This window comes from Plecotus auritus (assembly GCF_963455305.1).
Source record: "Plecotus auritus genome assembly, chromosome: 5".
Classification (NCBI taxonomy): domain Eukaryota; kingdom Metazoa; phylum Chordata; class Mammalia; order Chiroptera; family Vespertilionidae; genus Plecotus; species Plecotus auritus.
The window spans coordinates 182,733,453-182,751,248 of NC_137776.1; the positions used below are offsets into that span (position 1 = coordinate 182,733,453).

At 54.1% G+C, this 17,796-nt stretch overlaps 1 protein-coding gene across 7 annotated transcripts in view; it reads left to right on the forward strand.

Annotated features, from left to right (window-relative positions):
- PRRC2B (proline rich coiled-coil 2B) overlaps positions 1-17,796 on the forward strand; it is an 80,577-nt gene that overhangs the window by 35,245 nt on the left and 27,536 nt on the right. For 5 of the 7 annotated variants that reach the window (XM_080670324.1, XM_080670328.1, XM_080670325.1 and 2 more), the window contains exons 7-14: positions 1,055-1,296; positions 1,733-1,854; positions 2,303-2,445; positions 6,729-6,819; positions 10,310-10,502; positions 12,057-12,378; positions 14,142-14,335; positions 17,272-17,467. In XM_080670324.1, coding sequence (XP_080526450.1) covers positions 1,055-1,296; positions 1,733-1,854; positions 2,303-2,445; positions 6,729-6,819; positions 10,310-10,502; positions 12,057-12,378; positions 14,142-14,335; positions 17,272-17,467 — 1,503 coding nt within the window. The remainder of the gene's footprint in view (positions 1-1,054; positions 1,297-1,732; positions 1,855-2,302; positions 2,446-6,728; positions 6,820-10,309; positions 10,503-12,056; positions 12,379-14,141; positions 14,336-17,271; positions 17,468-17,796) is intronic. The other 2 variants (XM_080670326.1, XM_080670327.1) reach the window with 2 other exon arrangements.

A 17,796-nucleotide genomic window follows, 5' to 3' on the forward strand; every position in this document is an offset into this window, starting at 1 on the left:
CGCCCCTTCAGCGCACGCCTTCCAGTGGCCTGCGCCGAGGTGCTTCGTCTACTCCAAGGCGCCCTCCAGTTGCTTAGGCCGGGAGCAGGGACGTCCTGGGTCTAATTAGGATGGGTTGCTTTATAGGAGGAGCTTCTGGGATGGGCTCCATCGCCTCTTTGGAGAAGAGGAAGAAGCAGATGGCCAGAGGGGTGACCCAGACAGGGCTTACCCGCGCCCGCAGGCGGGGCCTTGGAGGGCTAGAGCTGAGCCCCGTGGTGTGGCTCCGCCTTTGGTCTTTCTCTTAGGGTCCCACCCTCAGGGCCTTGCATGTTTCAACGCGTCACCCAAGTGAACTGAAACCAGCAGCCCCTTGGCTCCTGCTGTGGCTCCCGGCCTGTGACCCACCAGACCGGCCGCCTTGGGCGGTAGGAAGCATCAGGGAGAAAGACAGCTGGGTCGGCAGGTCCCCTGGGCCCTGCAGGAGGCCCCGGCTGGTGCGGCGTAGGCGGGGCCAAGGCCTGTGGTAGGTCCAGACCCTTCCAGCCAGAAGGTCTGGTCCACCCACCCCCCACCCCCCCCAGGAGCGGCTCTGCTTCGTCTTAGGAACTGGGGCGATCTTGATTAGAGGGGCCACCGCTAAACAAAGTGTGAAACACGTCAGAGCTCACTCTGGTTTAATGTCCAGTCCAGGGCTGCGGGCAGTGCCGGGCCTCGGGGGCTGGGGGCGCCTGTGGAAGGAGCCACGGCTGTTTGCATGGGGCTGCCTGGAGCCGCTGCGGCAGCGCCGAGGGGACGGGCTCCTGTCATCGGGGCAGACGCGCACTTGCCTCCTCTCCTCTCGGGGCGGCCTCGTTCTGTCCCACAGTCAGGCTCCCTCAGCAAGTTCACACGCCTTGGCCAGTGTGTCTGCCCCCCCTCCCCTGCCACACGTGACCAGGACTCTACTCTTCACTTTTTGTTTTTTGGGGGGCTTTTTTGGTGAATGAGGGGGTCCCTTGACCTTCAGAACCTCATCCAATCCCTCCTCTCCCTTCCTCTTTCCTCTCCCCTTTTGCCCCCTTTCAATTTCCAGATGTGACAAGCTGGAGGGAGGGCGGTGGGCGAAACATAATTTCTGCCACGTCTCTGAGCGCCTCCCCCACTGAGCTGGGCAGCAGGAACTCAAGTGTGGGAGACGGAGCCCCCTCCTCGGCATGTGCCAGCGACTCTAAGGACCCCTCTCTCCGCCCGGCTCAGCCTGTTCGCAAAGGGGCTTCACAGTTCATGGGCAATGCATACCACCCACCTACATACCACGACATGCTTCCTGCTTTTGTAAGTCTTCAGGGGGCGCGTTTCCCCACAGTCAGCTCGTCCATGCCCTGTAGAACTGCCTCACGGGGGTCGGGGGGTCACCTTCCGTGCTCCCCCCGACTTCACACTTTGCCCCAAGCCCTGCCTGGGAGGTTTCCATTAATGTTCCGCTTTCTCTCCTTCCCAGGCCTGAGGGCCTCCGGCTGCCTTCCCTGCTGGTGTGCTTAGCTCGGCCTCGGCTCTTTGGAAAAGGGAGAGGCAGGTGTCCCCCAAGACACAGGCCCAGGTGTCCTAGCAGCAGGAAGGAAATGGGGAGATGGTGGCATGTGAAACGGGAAACCCCAAGAGTTCCTGTTTCTTTTTCCCATTTTTCATTTTCCAAAGCAAATTCTAAGGCAGGTGGAACGGAGAATTCGGGTCATTGCCAGAAAACCCGTTCATTGATGTTCTGTTTCAGATGTGTTCGCCGCAGTCATCCGAGAACCCGGGTACAGCGGAACGAGCATCCTTCCCCCCTCCGCAGCTCCGCCTGGAACCCCGAGTTCCTTTCAGACAGTTCCAGATGAGTGACCAGGACGGGTAAGGCGGAAGGCGATGTGCGGCCCCCGCGCCGGGGCAGCTCACCCACGGTGGTGATCTTGGACACGAAGGCGGGCAGACGAATGGCAGTGCTCTGTCGTCTGAAGGCCGCAGTGCCCTGAAAAGCAGCGCGGGGCCCAGGGTGTGCGGGACGCAGGACGGCCGGGCGAGAGGTTGGGTTATGACTCAGTGCCTGGCACAGTCGAAGCTTTGGCACGGGCCGAGGCCGCTGCCCTGGGCGTTAGTGCTGAGCGGGGCAGCTGCGGGCCGAGGCGAGGCTGCGGGCGGGGCCTCCGCTCCCGCTGTGTTTCTGTCCAAAGGGGTGGCTTACCCATTCAACGCACACACGGACCTTGGCGATTCAGGACTTAACTTTGAGAAGTATTTGGTTTTGCTTCCATATGTGTAGTTGACATAAGTCCAGTGTCTTTAACTTTTTTCTCATCAGAAAAGACAGCCGGCTGGGGATGCCCCGCCCGCCCCGCCCGCTCCGGCAGCTGGTGGAGCGGGCGCCGCGGCCCACCATCATCAACGCGGAGAACCTCAAGGGCCTGGATGACCTGGACACCGATGCCGACGATGGCTGGGCAGGTGGGTTGTGTTTCTGAGTGCGCTTAGCCCGGTGGGTCAGCGAGGCAGGCTGACGTCCGTCCAGGGTGAACGCCCTGGGCGCGGGGACCGAGCACGTGGTCCTGGCTGGATCTCAGGCAGCGGGGCTTCCTGGCCCATCCGTGTCTTCTTTTGGTCCTCGGTCTTGATCTTAGAGCTGTGGTAGGTTTTGCCGTTAACTTTTTGTAAAGACTTCTTTTTCTAAGGGAAAAGTTAAACGAAGCAGAATTGTGTAATGACCCCCCAGCTCCCGCACCAGCTTCGGCAGGTACCACCGTTCTGCCTTTCTTCTTTCTTTCCTTTCGCCCACTCTCCGCCCCAGCCTGATTACACGCCTTTACAATCCTTCTTGTTTTCGAGTCAATTTTAATGACATTGAAAGACACACATCTTCATTGTACACTTTTGACAAAGGGATACCCCAGTCCCTTCCCCCGGCCTGCCTCCCCCGCTGGCCCAGGGCCTGCCCCTCTCCTGGCGTCGCACCTGGAGTGGTTTTGCCCTGTATAATTACAGGCAAGTGGAGTCACACAGCTTTTCCTCTGTGTCATATTTTTGAGATTCATTAATGTTGTTATATGTGTCAATTGTTGCTTTTAATTACCGGGGTATATCTTATTGTATCAATATACTTTAACTTTCCGATCCACTTTAAAGCGCCATTGTGTATGTTATTTTCACGTCTCTGGAGTGCCCCAGGGGGAGTGGAAGTGTTGGGTCAAAGGGTAGGTGTGTGATGAGGTGCACAAGGACCAGAGACCTTCTCCACCGGCCGAGCAGCGACCCCACCTTCCTGTCAGACTTGGTGCTTTTAGCCACTCGGTGGGGGTGGGGGTGGGGGTGCAGTGGCATCTCTGTGCTTTTCATTTGCATTTTGCCATGACTAATGCCAGTGAACACCTTTTCTTGTGCTACTTGAGAGGTGTATCTTCTTCTTTCCTGTTTGAGTGGTCTGATACAAGTCCTTTGCAGCTTACATTTCACACATATTTTTTCCCATAGTTTGCCTTTTCTATTCTTTTGTTAATCCTCACCTGAGGGTATGTTTTTTTCATTGAGAGAGAAAGAGAGAATGAGAGTTAGAGAGAGAAACGTTGATTTGAGAGAGAAACATTGATCGGCGCCTCCCATACACGCCCTGACCGGGGATTGAACTCGAAACCTGGATAATGTGCCCTGACCAGGAATAGGACTTGTAACCCTTTGGTGCACCCTACAATGCTCTAACCAGCTGAGCCACATCGGTCAGGGCATCTGTTCCTCTTTTTAGCACTGTTCAGATGAACAGAAGTTTTCAGTTTTGATAAAGTTTATAAATTTGTGTCTTTTATGGTTATTACTTTTGTGTCATATCTAAAAAAATCTTTTGTCTCCCCTTTGTGGTAAAGATATTGCTTTATATTTTATAGTGTTAACTCTTACCGTGTATCACGTTGAATTGGTTGATTTGTAAGGTGTAAGATAGGAGGTGACGTTTATTTTTACCAGAAGGCTCTCCATTGCTCCCCACGATTGGTTGGGGAGACTTCCCTTCCCCTATTGAATTGCTTGGGTACCTTTGCCAAAAGCCAGTTGACCTTGTAAGTGTGGGTCTATTTCTGGACCTGTTGGCTCCATCGATCCGTTTATCCATCCTTAGGCCAGTGCCACACTGGATCATTGTAGTTGAAGTCTTAACTTCAGGTAGTGTAAGTCTGATGAACAAAATAAACCGACAACGTTTTTAAAAATTCAGGTAGTGTAAGTTTTCACACTTTGTTTTTTGTTTTTGTTTTGCTTTGCTTTTCCATCCTCCCCTGAGAACAGGTTTTCACTGATTCTGAGGGAGAAACATCGGCGGGTTGCCTCCCAGGCACGCCTTGACGGCGATTGGAGCCGCAGCCCTTTGGTGCTCGAACAGTGATCTTAACTGAGCCACCCGGCAAGGGCTCTTTTCTGTTTTTGATTGTCTCACTATTCTAAGTTCTTTTCATTCCCATATAATTTAGAATCAGCCTAGCAATATGTACAAAAAGCTTGCAGACATTTTGGTCAGGGTTTTATTGAATTTATTTCTGGATAAATGATGTCTTAATTTTGAATCTTCTATCCAGGAACCAGTGAATCTGTTAGGTCTTTCCTTTCCCCAGCAGTGGTTTATAGTTTTCAGGGTCAAGGTCTTGACTAGATATCATTGAGTTTATTCCTGAGTATGTGATGGTCTTTGATACTGTTACAAATGGCATTGTTTCCTTTTTTTTTAATGTTGTTTCAAGTGTTCGATGTTATTATGTAGAAATACAAGTTGATTTTGTGTATTGACCTTATACCAGACACTTTGCTGAATGCACTCACTAGTTTCACTAGTTTTTGTTGATTTCTTAGCGTTTCTACGTAACCGTCATGTTGCCTATAAATAGGGGCAGCTTTGTCTTCCTTTTCAGACTTTATGCCTTTTTTTTTTTTTAATTGCACTGTGGCACTTCCAGCCCAATGTTGTATTCAAGTTCTTTGTTTCTGATCGTGGGGATAAAATGTTTAGTGTTTCACCATTAAGTATGATGTTAGCTATAGCTTTTTGGAGATATTCTTGACCAGGTTGAGATTGTTCTCTTCTAGTCTGCTGTTTTGTTTTTTAAAGCATGAATGGGTATGTATTGAATTTTGTTGAATGCTTTTTCTGTCCTTGTGATCATATGGTTTTTCTCCGTTATTGTGGTCATCTTGTGGATTGCATTTATTTTCTTTCATACTTGTGCTTTTATTGTTTGTTTTGATGATAAGTACACAGATATTTCAATTTGTATACAATTCTTTTTAAAAAAAATATATTTTTATTGATTTCAGAGAGGAAGAGAGAGAGGGAGAGGGAGAGATAGAAACATCAATGATGGGAGAGAATCATTGGTGGGCTGCCTCCTGCATTCCTGACACTGGGGATCAAGCCTGCAACCCAAGCATGTGTCCTGACCGGGAATTGAAGCGGGACCTGCTGGTTCATAGGTCGACGCTCAACCCCTGAGCCACGCCGGCTGGGCTGTATATAATTCTTAACACACTTACCCAAAATGTAAAGTCATGTAGTTGTGATTTTTTTTTTCTAAACAGTTATTCCAGTGACTTCCCACTTTAAAATTTGGAGGTTAATTTTCTTTAATAGAGTATCAAGTACCAGTATCTTTAAATGTTGATACACTGTTACATCAAAGCCCCACTAATTCACAATTAATATCATATATATGACATAATCAAATTTTCAGTCTTTCACAGCACATTAACAAAGTTACTAGGAAAACTAGACTACCACACCAAAGATGTTTCTCTCTATTCCTCTCCCTAAACATCAATAAAGGATTAAAAAATTTAAGAATCTTAAGAAATACATATATATTAGTATATATACTAGTATATACAGTATGTGAGTGTACACACACACACAATATATATACATATATACACACACAACATATATATGTACACACACAATATATATACATATATACACACAATATATATATATATATATACACACACACACTATATACACACACACAATACACACACACAATATATATATATATACACACACACACACACTATATATATATATATATATATATATACACACACACACACACACACACACACACACACACACACGCAGCCGTGGGCAAACTACGGCCCGCGGGCCGGATCTGGCCCGTTCGGCTGTTCTATCTGGCCCGCGGAGCCGAAAGAGTGGAGGGTTCTCTTGCTCTCCCCTCTGCTCCTTTACTTTGAATTTATATTAGTTCACACAAACACTCCATCCATGCTTTTGTTCCGGCCCTCCGGTCCAGTTTAAGAACCCATGGTGGCCCTCGAGTCAAAAAGTTTGCCCACCCCTGCACTAGAGGCCCGATGCACGAAATTCGTGCAAGAGTAGGACTTCCTTTCCCTGTCTGCCAGCACCGGCTTCCCTCTGGCACCCGGGACCCGGGCTTCCCTTGCAGCCCCGGCTTCTTCCAGAAGGATGTCCGTCCTAATTAGCATATGACCCTTTTATTATTATAGATTGCCCGGATTTAGGAGCTGTTGTCTGGGGGCAGGGTTAGTCTGACCAGGCTGCCTTACTGTTACCAGAAGCCAGAGCTCCTTCCATTTAGCTGCAGTTTGTTATGGTGGTGGCAGCCGCGTGGTTCGCCTTACTCCTCCGTTGGGTTGGCATGGTTCCGGACTGAAGTGGCACTCCTGGCAGCTGAAATTCTCATCTCTTCTCGTTCTTCCTGGCCCACGTCCTGTTGCAGGCCTCCATGAGGAAGTGGACTATTCTGAGAAGTTGAAGTTCAGTGATGATGAAGAGGAGGAGGACGTGGTGAAGGATGGCAGGCCACAGTGGTAAGGCTCCCCCCCTCGTGCTGGGGCACGCTTCAGCGCAGCCTTATGCTTAGCGGCACTGCCGTGTGCTGGTCCCGTGCCCAGTGCATTTCCCAGTTTCCAGCAGCCTCCCAGGGCAGATACTGTTTCATTTTGCAGATGAGAGGGCTAAACTTGGGGACAGCCGTTCGAGAATTGAGCCAGGATTTGCATCTGGGCGTGGCAGGCTGGGTCCCAGTGATTGTAACCACTGCTCCGGCGCTTCCCTGGGGTGGCGTAGACTGTGTTCTGTAGCGTGATGGTGGATGTCCTGCCCCAGAAGCCTTCTGTGGCCCAGCGAGTTTGGGAAACGCCTGGGTTCAACTTGCCCCTTTCCTCCAGGGTCGCCTGCACTCTGGGGTGTGCGTACAAAAGCATGCCGGGAATCTTCGGGGAGGTGGCTGGGCTTCCTAAACTTCTTAGACCAATTTAATCTTTTCTCTCTTTTTCTGGATCATTTTATTGGACACATTTTACTCACAATGCCCTTTGGAAAATACTTAATTGTACTCTAGCCCCTCTTGTTTTTATCATAATATCAGTAGTATTGGCTAGTGCTTTTTTTTATTTAACACTAGAGGCCCGGTGCATGAAATTCGTGCAAGGGGCTTGGCCCTTGTAGCTGCAGCAGCTTGCCTCAGCCCTCACAGCCCTGGCTTTGTCCGGAAGGTCGTCCGGAAGGAAGGTCGTCTGGCTGTCCGGTCTAATTAGCATATTATGCTTTTATTATTATAGACATTTTTAGTGATTTCAGAGAGGATGGGAGAGGGAGAGAAAGGTAGAAACATCAATGATGAGAGAGAATCATGGATCAGCTGCCTCCTGCACGCCTCCCACTGGAGATCGAGCCCACAGCCTGTGAATCGAACCGTGACCTCCCGGTTCATAGGTTGATGGTCAGCCACTGAGCCGCGCTGGCCGGCTTGGCTGGGACCTTTGTTGGTTGGTTTATTTTTGCACTTACGTCTGTTTAAAAGCCACGTGGACAACATGTTTTGTAAAATACAAAAATGTTTAATTAAAAATAAGGCAGAAATCCTTTAATCCTAAATCCAAAAATAATCATCGCATTTTTAAGTTTATTTTGTATTGTTGACACTATTATAGATGTCCCCTATTTCCCCCCACGACCTCCCTCCACCCAGTCCCCGCCCCGCCCCAGGCCTTCACCCCACTATTGGCTAATACTTGTGAATAGCGCCTTTGGTCGCTTTAATTTGCCTTTTCTCTCTCTCTTTTTTTTTTTTTTTTTGTACCAGCACATGGGATTTTTTTTCCCTTCATGTGGCATTTCCTGTTTTCTTTATACATCACCTATGGGACTTACTATGCTTTCCTCAAAAATGGATTTTTAAAATATTTTTAGATATTAGTGCTTTAATGTTCCCCTTTGTTTTATTGTCAGTGATTGAGTGTGTGTATGGTCCAATCTGCAAGTCTGTTGTTTCATCTTTCACTTCTAAGCTCCTGGAGTCAGCGCCCTCTTCTGGAGGAAGCTGGTAACACACTCTGCCGCTCAGGGCACACAGTTAACTGAGGCTCTGTTCTTCATTTTCACACAGCTCGATGCACTTGGGGACTATCTGTGGATCAGTTCTTGGAACACTGAGCTTAGAAGGAAATGTGACCAGGAATTTAAGTCAAAGGCAAAGATGTAAAACTTTGCAGACTGATTGGGGCAGTAGGACACTGTTCTTGTCTCTCAGTTGATGTTAATTGAATATTCAGCAGAAGGAGCTAGACATGGAACCAGCTTTGCTACCGGCTACGACCAAGGACACTTCAGATTGAGGGCACCTCCTCCTTAAACCTGCTCTTTTTTTTTTTTTTTTAATATATTTTATTGATATTTTACAGAGAGGAAGGGAGAGGGACAGAGAGCCAGAAACATCGATGAGAGAGAAACATCGATCAGCTGCCCCCCGCACACCCCCCACTGGGGATGTGCCCGCAACCAAGGTACATGCCCTTGACCGGAATCGAACCCGGGACCCTTCAGTCTGCAGGCCGACGCTCCATCCACTGAGCCAAACCGGTTTCGGCAACCTGCTCTTTTTAAAAAATATATTTTTATGGGGGAATAAGGACACATATGTAATACCTTAATCAAGAAATTAAAAAAAAAAAAAGGTAGAAACAACCCAAATGTCTATCAACTAATTCATGGAGGAAATGAAATATGGTATATATATTTATATATATTTATTGACTTAAGAGGAAGAGAGAGGGAGAAAGAAATAGAAACATCAGTGATGAGAGAGACTCAGTGATCAGCTGCCTCCTGCACACCCCACCCTGGGGATTGAGCCCGTAACCCGGGCATGTGCCCTGACAGGGAATCGAACCGTGACCTCCTGGTTCATAGGTCGATACTCAACCTCTGAGCCGCGCTGGCCGGGCGAAACCTGCTCTTTTTTTGATATTCTCTGAGCTGGTTGGTGATGCCCAACCCCCAGAGACTCCTACAACGAGCTCAGAGTCCCTCTGACATCTTCGTTTCCCTCCATGATGATTCCTGAACCTTCCCTGGACTCATCCCTTCCTGTTGGTTGTGTCGGGGCCACGGGACTGGCCTCCTTTCTTTGCTGGACCGTGCAGAGGTCAGCCAGCGCGCCCTCCTTCCACGTTTTCCTACCCTCACACTGCGCCCAGTTGTCGTCTAAAGACACGGCCTGTTCTGGTGCATCGGAACCCTTGCTGTGGTCTCTCTCCCTGTCTCTCTCCGCAAAGTCAGCGGTCGCCCGCAGTTGTTGCCCTGCTGTGATCTCTAACCTCCCTTACCTGCCTCACCTTCCCCCACTCACGCACACGTGCGCACCGACACATGCACACACACAGAGTAGCCAGACCCGAGCCCTGCTGTTCTCTGGACTCCTGCCGGGTGACTGCGCACTTGTTTCCCGTGCGGGAGGCGCACACGTGTCCTCACGCTTTGCCCCGTGCCTGTGTCTAGCTCTGCCCTGAGCACGGAGGGGAGCACGCACAGCTCCCTTCTCCTCTTGCTCTTCCCGGTGGCCCTGCAGCGGCCCCTTGCGCTGAGGAGCAGTTTGAGCGCCCTTCAGTGCAAAGCACAGGCAGGGGCTGTAGTAAAAGAAGCACCTCCTTCTGGGGTCGGCTTCAAATCTGTTAGCTCCTCCCTGGGCGAGCAGCCGCCCAACCTCTCTGAGAATCTTTTTTCAACTCTTTAAAAGGGGGAGAATGAGCCCCCCCCCCCCCCCCCGCCCCGCCATAAGATAAAGTAATGGGCGTGGAACAGCCTAGCTGGAGCTTTGGGCTTTGTGTGGAGAGTGAATGGGTAAACGTTGGTGCTGAATTTCCGTGTTCTGGGATGTCTTGTCACCCGTGGCGGGTGGGGAGTTGGGTCTGCTCCGATGAAGGAAATGGGTGTATAGATAGCTGACGAAGGACCTCTGGCTAGGAAGGCCGGGCCCTGTCGGCCGACTGGGAAACTAACAGCTTGCGGTTGTCCTAGGAACAGCTGGGACCCGAGGAGGCGGCGGGGGCTGTCAATGAGCTCTGCAGACAGTGCTGACGCCAAGCGTGCCCAAGAGGAAGGAAAGGACTGGGGCGAAACAGCGGGCATGGCTCGTGTCGTCCGGAAGGTGCCAGAACCTCAGCCACCTTCCAGGAAGCTTCACAGCTGGGCCTCGGGCCCTGACTACCAGGTACCACGGGCACCGGAGGGATCTGCCTGTGATTAGCGGGGACTCTCCCCCCCCCCCCCATTCATTTGACATGAGGTCCAAGAAGAAGACCAGTGGTCCTCTGTCGGATGCCCTCGCATTTGTACTTTGCTGAGCTGAGCGGTCGGGTTTCTGAAAGTCCCTGGAGGATATCGCTCTTTCTTTTTAATTAAAGAAATGTCTTTTGAAACAGGCACGAACTTACAGGAAAGTCGGCAGTACGTAGAAAGAAAACGTTTTCTGAGCCAGGGAGGGCACGGTGCCTGCCTGGCGAGCGTGTCGGCACAGACGCTGTGGTGTGAGCTGGTACCGACGGTGCCCCCTGCCAGGAAGGCAGCCGCAGCCCCTGCCCTCGCGCTGCCGGCGGCCTGTTAGTGCCCTTTGCGCGCAGACCCCAGCTTGGCGTCACCTCCTGCCTCGGTGGTCCTGTCGCTCGTCCCCTTCCGCCTGGCACGGCCTTTCCTGAACTTCGGGGCTTTGTGAGATGCACCTCAGGTTGGGGTGGTCTGGCCCTTCCCTGGGATGAGGTTCCAGGTTTCGTTTTGGGCTGGAATCTCAAAAAGGACACTGGCTCTTCCCGTGGCCACCTACCAGGTGCCAGCGTGGAGTGAGTTTATTTATTTACTTCACTGGACCACAGTCTGCTTTTCTCATTTTTAAAGAAGATTTTTTAATTGACTTTCAGAGAGAAAAGGGAGAGGGGAGAGAGAAGCATCGATGTGAGAGGGGAACTTTGATTGGCCGCCTCCTGCACGTCCCTCTGCTGGGGGTAGAGCTCGTGCAGCCCGGGCAGCCTTTTGGCACATGGGATGGGATGGTGCTCAACTAACTGAGCCACACTGGCCAGGGTGGGAGCTGTGCCTTCTTAACAGCCCTGTTGGGATTGCGTGGCTGCGGTCCTTGGTGCTGCCGTACAGCCGCACGCAGCTTCCCCCCCCGCCGCCCGCACACCAGTGAGAACTCCCCATGTGCGTGTTCCACGCTGCGTCCTTGGCCTCTGGTTGTTGTCCAGTGACTGGCAGTCAGCGAGAGATCGGGGTGGAGGGAACATCCACAGGAGGTGTTTCCGGAGATGCCTGTTTGTCTTTATATAAAGAATCACCTCGAAACCGTGTATCTGACCACGAATTCCGTTTCTCGTGCCTCTTCCTACCCGAGGTTGACACGTTCTCAGGGGGAAGTAGAGCAGTTTTGTGAGTGAGAGATGGCGAAAGTGTGCTCCACGCTCCGGTCGATCAGCCACGGAGCCCTGATCGCGTGCCCCTGGCGAGTGCAGACGGGTCCGTGTCACATTCCAGGGCGTCCACGCTCCCAAGGGCTTCCTGCGTTATCCCGTTCGCAGATGAGCCGAGCGGCAGGAGGTCTTCATTTGCCCAGACCTCATTCCAGACTCAGTGAAGGGGCAGAGCAGGATTAGAACCGAGGCCCGCCTAGCGCAGGACCGCGGCTCCCAGGTGCTCGAGGGCCTTGGGAAGAGGACCGGCCCGCAGGGAGCGGCCCCGTCTCTTGGTTTCATCAGAGACTCTCTCTTGGCAGAAGTCCTCCGGGGGCAGCGTGTTCCGGCAGCAGTCTGTCGAGGACAAAGAGGACAAGCCGCCCCCACGGCAGAAGTTCATCCAGTCGGAGATGTCCGAGGCCGTGGAGCGCGCCCGGAAGCGCCGGGAGGAGGAGGAGCGCCGAACCCGGGAGGAGCGGCTGGCTGCCTGTGCCGCCAAACTCAAGCAGCTGGACCAGAAGTGCAAGCAGGCCCAGAAGGCCAGCGAGGCGCCCAGGCCGGCGGAGAAGGAGGCGCCCCGGTCCCCAGGCCCCGAGAAGGCGCCGCCGCCGCCGCCGGAGAACGGCCCCGCCGTCCGCAAAGGTAAGCGGGGCGTTCGTCCCACAAACTGGAAGCCCTGGGCGCTGCGCTCCTCGTTTTGGTCTGCGTCTCCCTGGCTTCCTGGTACCACCTGTGGCTACAGCTAGAGGATGCTGGGAAGCATCGTCGGTAAGAGCTCCAGCCGGGGTCAGGTGCCTGGATTCACACCCTGTTTCCACGCTAACGCTGGCTCCGCACCTCGCCCGTCGGGAGCGTGTCCCGCATCTGTGAAGTGGGATGGAAACAGTATGCCCCTCCCTCCATGCGGAGGGGCCAGCCGAGATGATGCGTGCAGAGCCCTTGGCACAGCTTCTGGGTCTAGAGAGCACGCGTGCACTTGCTGGTAACGGTGCCCCTTGTGTCGTCACGGTCACGGTCATCACTCTGCCCAGCCGAAGGTGCGAGCTGAGGCTCTTTTTTTTTTTTAAATATATTTTATTGATTTTTTACAGAGAGGAAGAGAGAAGGATAGAGAGTTAGAAACATCGATGAGAGAGAGACATTGATCAGCTGCCTCCTGCACGCCCCCCACTGGGGATGTGCCCGCAACCCAGGTACATGCCCTTGACCGGAATCGAACCTGGGACCCTTCAGTCCGCAGGCCGACGCTCTATCCACTGAGCCAAACCGGTTAGGGCACGAGCTGAGGCTCTTACTAAACGCACAGGGTCCTTCCCCTGGACGTGAAGGAAGGCCGCCTGTGTGGCACACGCGGTTTTCAGAATGAATGCCGAAAGGCCTGACTGCACGGCTGGTCAGCGATGTCGAACAGCGCTGTGTGCCGGAGCGGTTTAAAGAATCCGATCAACCGTGGTCTTTGTGGTTTTTAAAAATCAACGCAAACCAGCTCTTTTTCGGAGACAAGGGCCGATGTCAAGTTTCAGTCCCGGAAAGCCTCTCGGATGGGGGTCTTCCTCCCGGTCTGATGGCGACCGGCGCCCTCCCCGGCCGAGGAAGTGACGGCCGCCCTGTCCGTCTACCTGACGTCCTTCCTGTGAAGCCGGGCCCGCCTCTCGGTCTCGCGGAGGTGGCTGCCGGGGCTGAGCGCCCGGGAGCAGATGGCTTGGGTGTCAGCGTGGCGCGTTGATCCGGGTCCCAGCGTGGGCCTGAGGGTCCTGTGGCCCGGGACGCGCTGCGCTGCACCGCCTGCCTCTGCGGGTTCCTCCCGGGCCTGAGCCTCTGCCGTCGAATTAAGAAAGCAAGTGTCAATTATACTTCAGAAAAGCTGGGAAAAAGTGCAAAGCTGGGGTGGGGGCTAGGAAGAAGGGGGTTTCAGAGAGAATAGTGGTGGGCAGTGTGGTGAGCGCCTACTGCTGTCAGGTGCTGTTTAAGCACATTACCTGGATTATCTCCTCTGATGTCCACGAGTCCCGGCGGGAGGCGCAGCTGCTGTCCTCACTCTGCAGGTGAAGGACCAGGCTGCCCACCCAGGTCACACAGCCTTTGGACGTCGTGAGTCAGCGGCTGGGACGACGGGTGTGGCTGCCATGGAGCGTGTGGCTGTGTGACTTCCAGGGTCCTTTTTAACGAACCCTCTCTCCTCTGGACCCAAATCCCGCTCCACTGCTAACGCTGTGGCCTCGGGCAGTCACCTGACCTCGGGGCCCTTCGTCTCCCCTGAAGTGGGGATGGTGTGGGACCACGAGCTGGTGCCAGTGCCAGGGTTCGAGGCTGTGACGTTTCCGGCTCTAACTTTCTGTTACACTTCGGTTGGCCGAGCTTTCGTGAGGCCGCTACAGCCTGTTCTCTGGTCGTTTGTTCTCTAGGCTCCCCCGAGTTCTCCGCCCAGGAAGCCCCCAGCACATTCTCGGAAGAGGCCCCCACAGCTCCTGCGGCTGTGGCTCAGAGCGGCAGCAGTGAGGAGGGGCCCGGGGAGGCTGGGTCCCCTGCGCAGGAGTTCAGCAAGTACCAGAAGTCACTTCCTCCCAGGTTCCAGCGCCAGCAGCAGCAGCAGCAGCAGGTAAACAGGAAGACATTGAGAAGGCCCTTGTAAACAGGCCTGCCTGCTGGGTGATGGTCCCTCCCCCTCCCCAGGCCCCTTCCATTAAAGCAAACGGCAGAAACCCCCCTCCTGCCCGGTCCCATCAGGGAGGATGGAGGGGCTGCACCTCAGAGCTCAGGGCCTCAGAATATCAGCTCTGACCACCCCCCAAGCGGTTTCTCCTGCTGGTAGTTCATTGACCTTGTCCAACGTGAGCAAGGAGGAGCTGGTGGTGCGTGCCTTGGACGTGGTGTGGGTGAGCTGGAAGAGTGGTTTGTCGTTCAGAGCAGTACACTGTGGCCACTCCGGACACTGACAGTGGCCCCACTGGGGGGCCGTCTCAGGAGCGAGGGCGGCCTGGGAGTTGCGTAGAGCTGCCAGCGGGAGGCGTGTGAGCTTTGGGGAAGGATGCAGGTTTGTCGGTGTTTAACCAGAGAGCTGTGAGTCCAGTCCTTGTGGGGCGCTCTCCTAGCTGTGTGTGGCCTAGACGATTCCTTGTTGACCAGGAAGCGGGGGTGCTTGCCAGCGTGGCAGTGAGGGTGTCCGACACCTGTAGGCTACCTCTGGGAATCGTCGTTACTGGTGTTCCATAAACCTTAAGAGGACTTGCCTTTGCCCTGGACAAGGTCATGTGGGGAATGTGCTGACCATCCCAGGCTCTCTCAAGCCTGGCCCCTTGTCCCGCGGGAGCCACTCGTGTGCAGTGTGTGTCTTACAGGAGTAATAAGCGAGCAGATTTATTACTGATGAGCAGTGCATTTCGGTGGGAACAGATGATTCTTGGACATTACTTAGCCCAGCAACTAGGCGTGCAGGAAATTATTACTACTAATAACCAAAATGTTTCCCCATGTGTGGGCCCGGGGCAAACATCAAGTCTTGAGCCTCTTCCTGGAATCGCATTTAGTTGCCTTTAAAGCCTCGCCCCAGCCCTGGCCTGTGCGGCTCAGTGGTGGGAGCGTTGTCCTGTGCTCTGAAAGGGCACATACCCAGGGTTCGGGTTTGCTTCCCGGGCGGGGTGTGCACAGGAAGCAACCAGCTGATGTTTCTCTCTCACATTGATTTTTTCAATTTAAATTCTTCATTGTTGACAGTATTGCATATGCCTCCTTTTCCCCCATTGACCGCTCCCTGCTCGCTCCCGCCCCCAGCACCGGCCCTCACCCCCCTTGTGTCTGTGTTCATTGGTTATGCTCACATGCGTGCATACAAGTCCTTTGGCTGATCTCTTACCCCTCCCCCGCCTGCCTTCCCTCTGAGGTTTGACGGTCTGTTCGATGCTTCTATGTCTCTGTATCTATTTTTGTTCATCAGTTTATGTTGTTCATTATATTCCACAAATGAGTCTCACATTAATGTTTAATCTCCCTTTCTCTGCCTCTCTCTCTCAAATCAATTAAAAACCAAAACCAAACAAACCTCCCCCCAGACCCTGCTTTGCTTGGGCTCCTAGGAAGCATTCCGGGAGCCCCAGGCCCCGTGCTCTGAGTAGAAGCCGCTGCCCTGGTGCCTTTCAGCGTGGCTCAGGGCGACCCTGCGCACTCAGGGTGGCGGACAGTTACTGCCTGCGGAGAGGAGCGTAGCTCCAGCCGGACGCAGCAGGAGCAGTCGCTCTAGGTCATTTTGGGGGGCAGCGATGGGCAAGCCTTCCCTAGGCACAGAGAGGAGTCTGAAAGCGCCAGGGCAGCCTGGCGTCGTCTAGCAGACTGGCCAGCCAGGCTCCCTGGGGACCTGGTGTCTAGACCGAGGAGTGGCTGCGGGCCGCAGCCTGCCGTGGGGCTGGGAGGGCTCTATTTATGGAATGCTGAGTGCTCCCCAGAAAGTGCCCTGAGCGCCCACGGAGGCGCCCAGGGAGCCAGGCCAGGCCGCCAGCTGGTGGGTGGCCCTCCTGTTTGCAGATTGGGAGGGGGTGGCGCGGCTGGGCCCTGCTCCAAGGCGGCCTCTGCACCCGAGTCCCGCCAGCTGCCCATCCCGGATGCCCCTGGGCGCAGCCCCGAGGGCACTGATGTGGAGCGGGCTGTGCAGTGAGCCCTCTGCAGGCTTTCGTACCGAATATGCTGCTGACGTGCCGAGTGTTCTAGATGCCGGTCGTGGTGGGGCAGGGATCCCGTGGGCTCCGGCTCTTAGGCTGCAGGGAGCAGCCGGCAGTGGAAAGTCATGGCCTGCTGTTGGTGCTGCAAAGGAAGAGTGTCAGGGCGGTGAGAGCGGAGGACGGGGACCTGCTCACTCCCTCAGGCTTCGCAGAGGAATGTGCTTTTAAAGGGAACCTGCAGAAAGAGTGTGAGGGAGCCGGGTTTGGGGGCGGTGGGGACAGGAGCTTCCCAGACAGAGTCTCCCAGGTGTTACAAGGTCTCGCGTGCAGGCAGGCAGGAGCAGGGCGCAGGGTGCGAGGTGCCGCTGGGAGTCGGGGCAGGATCCAGAGGACCCTGCGGCTGACGTGCCACCCTGTGGAGAACCATCGAGGCTCTTCCGAAGCGTGGGGTTGCCACGAGCAGAGGTGTGTGAGGATCACTCCTGTGGAGTGGAGAACGGGCTGAAGAGGGCAGTGGTGAGGAAGGAGAGCTGGGGACCCTGCTCAGCGGGTGGTGGGCAAGGAGAGTCCTGGGAGGGGTGTGCTGGCCAGTCGCCAGCTCCAGGAGACCCAGGAAAGGCGTGGGTCCGAGGAAAACCCAGGCTGCCTGGCGTGCGGGCGGAGCACATGGCTCCCGCTGTGATGACGACACAACTGTCCATGGTTTGGGAGCGGACCGCAGCCTGAAAGCCGTAACACGCTGCGTCTCCCCTTGGAGCAGCCGCTCATCCCTCCCTCTCGGTCTTCCGTCCTGGGTGGGCCGTGTGCCCCTGCGGGAAGGTGAGCGGGTGCAGGGGTGCCATCTGCCCGCAGCACCTGTCTGACGGCCTCTCTCCCTGCCCAGGAGCAGCTGTACAGGATGCAGCACTGGCCGCAGGTGTGCCCTCCGCCCTCCCACCCGCAGCGCGCCTTCTACGCGCACCATCCTCAGATGCTGGGCTTCGACCCGCGGTGGATGATGATGCCTTCCTACATGGACCCTCGGATCACGCCCACTCGCACCCCAGTGGATTTCTACCCCTCGGCCCTGCACCCCTCGGGTAAGCTCCGTGGGCTGGGGGGCCCCCGGTTGGGGGGGTGAAGGATGTTGCCTCAGGAGTTAGGGCCCCGGGATTCCACTCCAGCCTTCTCTGCAAGTCACAGGACAGTCTGGATTTTAACGTTCTTGTTGGCAAAATGAGGGGGTGGTAATATATCTGTCACGAAGCATTGTTGGGAAGAGTCCTAATGTCATTGTCCGATGGCTTTAACTTTTATGTCTCTACTCTGTGGTTTTGTCCCTTTCTGTCATTCTTATTTTTTTAAAAAAATATATATTTTATTGATTTTTTACAGAGAGGAAGAAGGGAGAGGGATAGAGAGTTAGAAA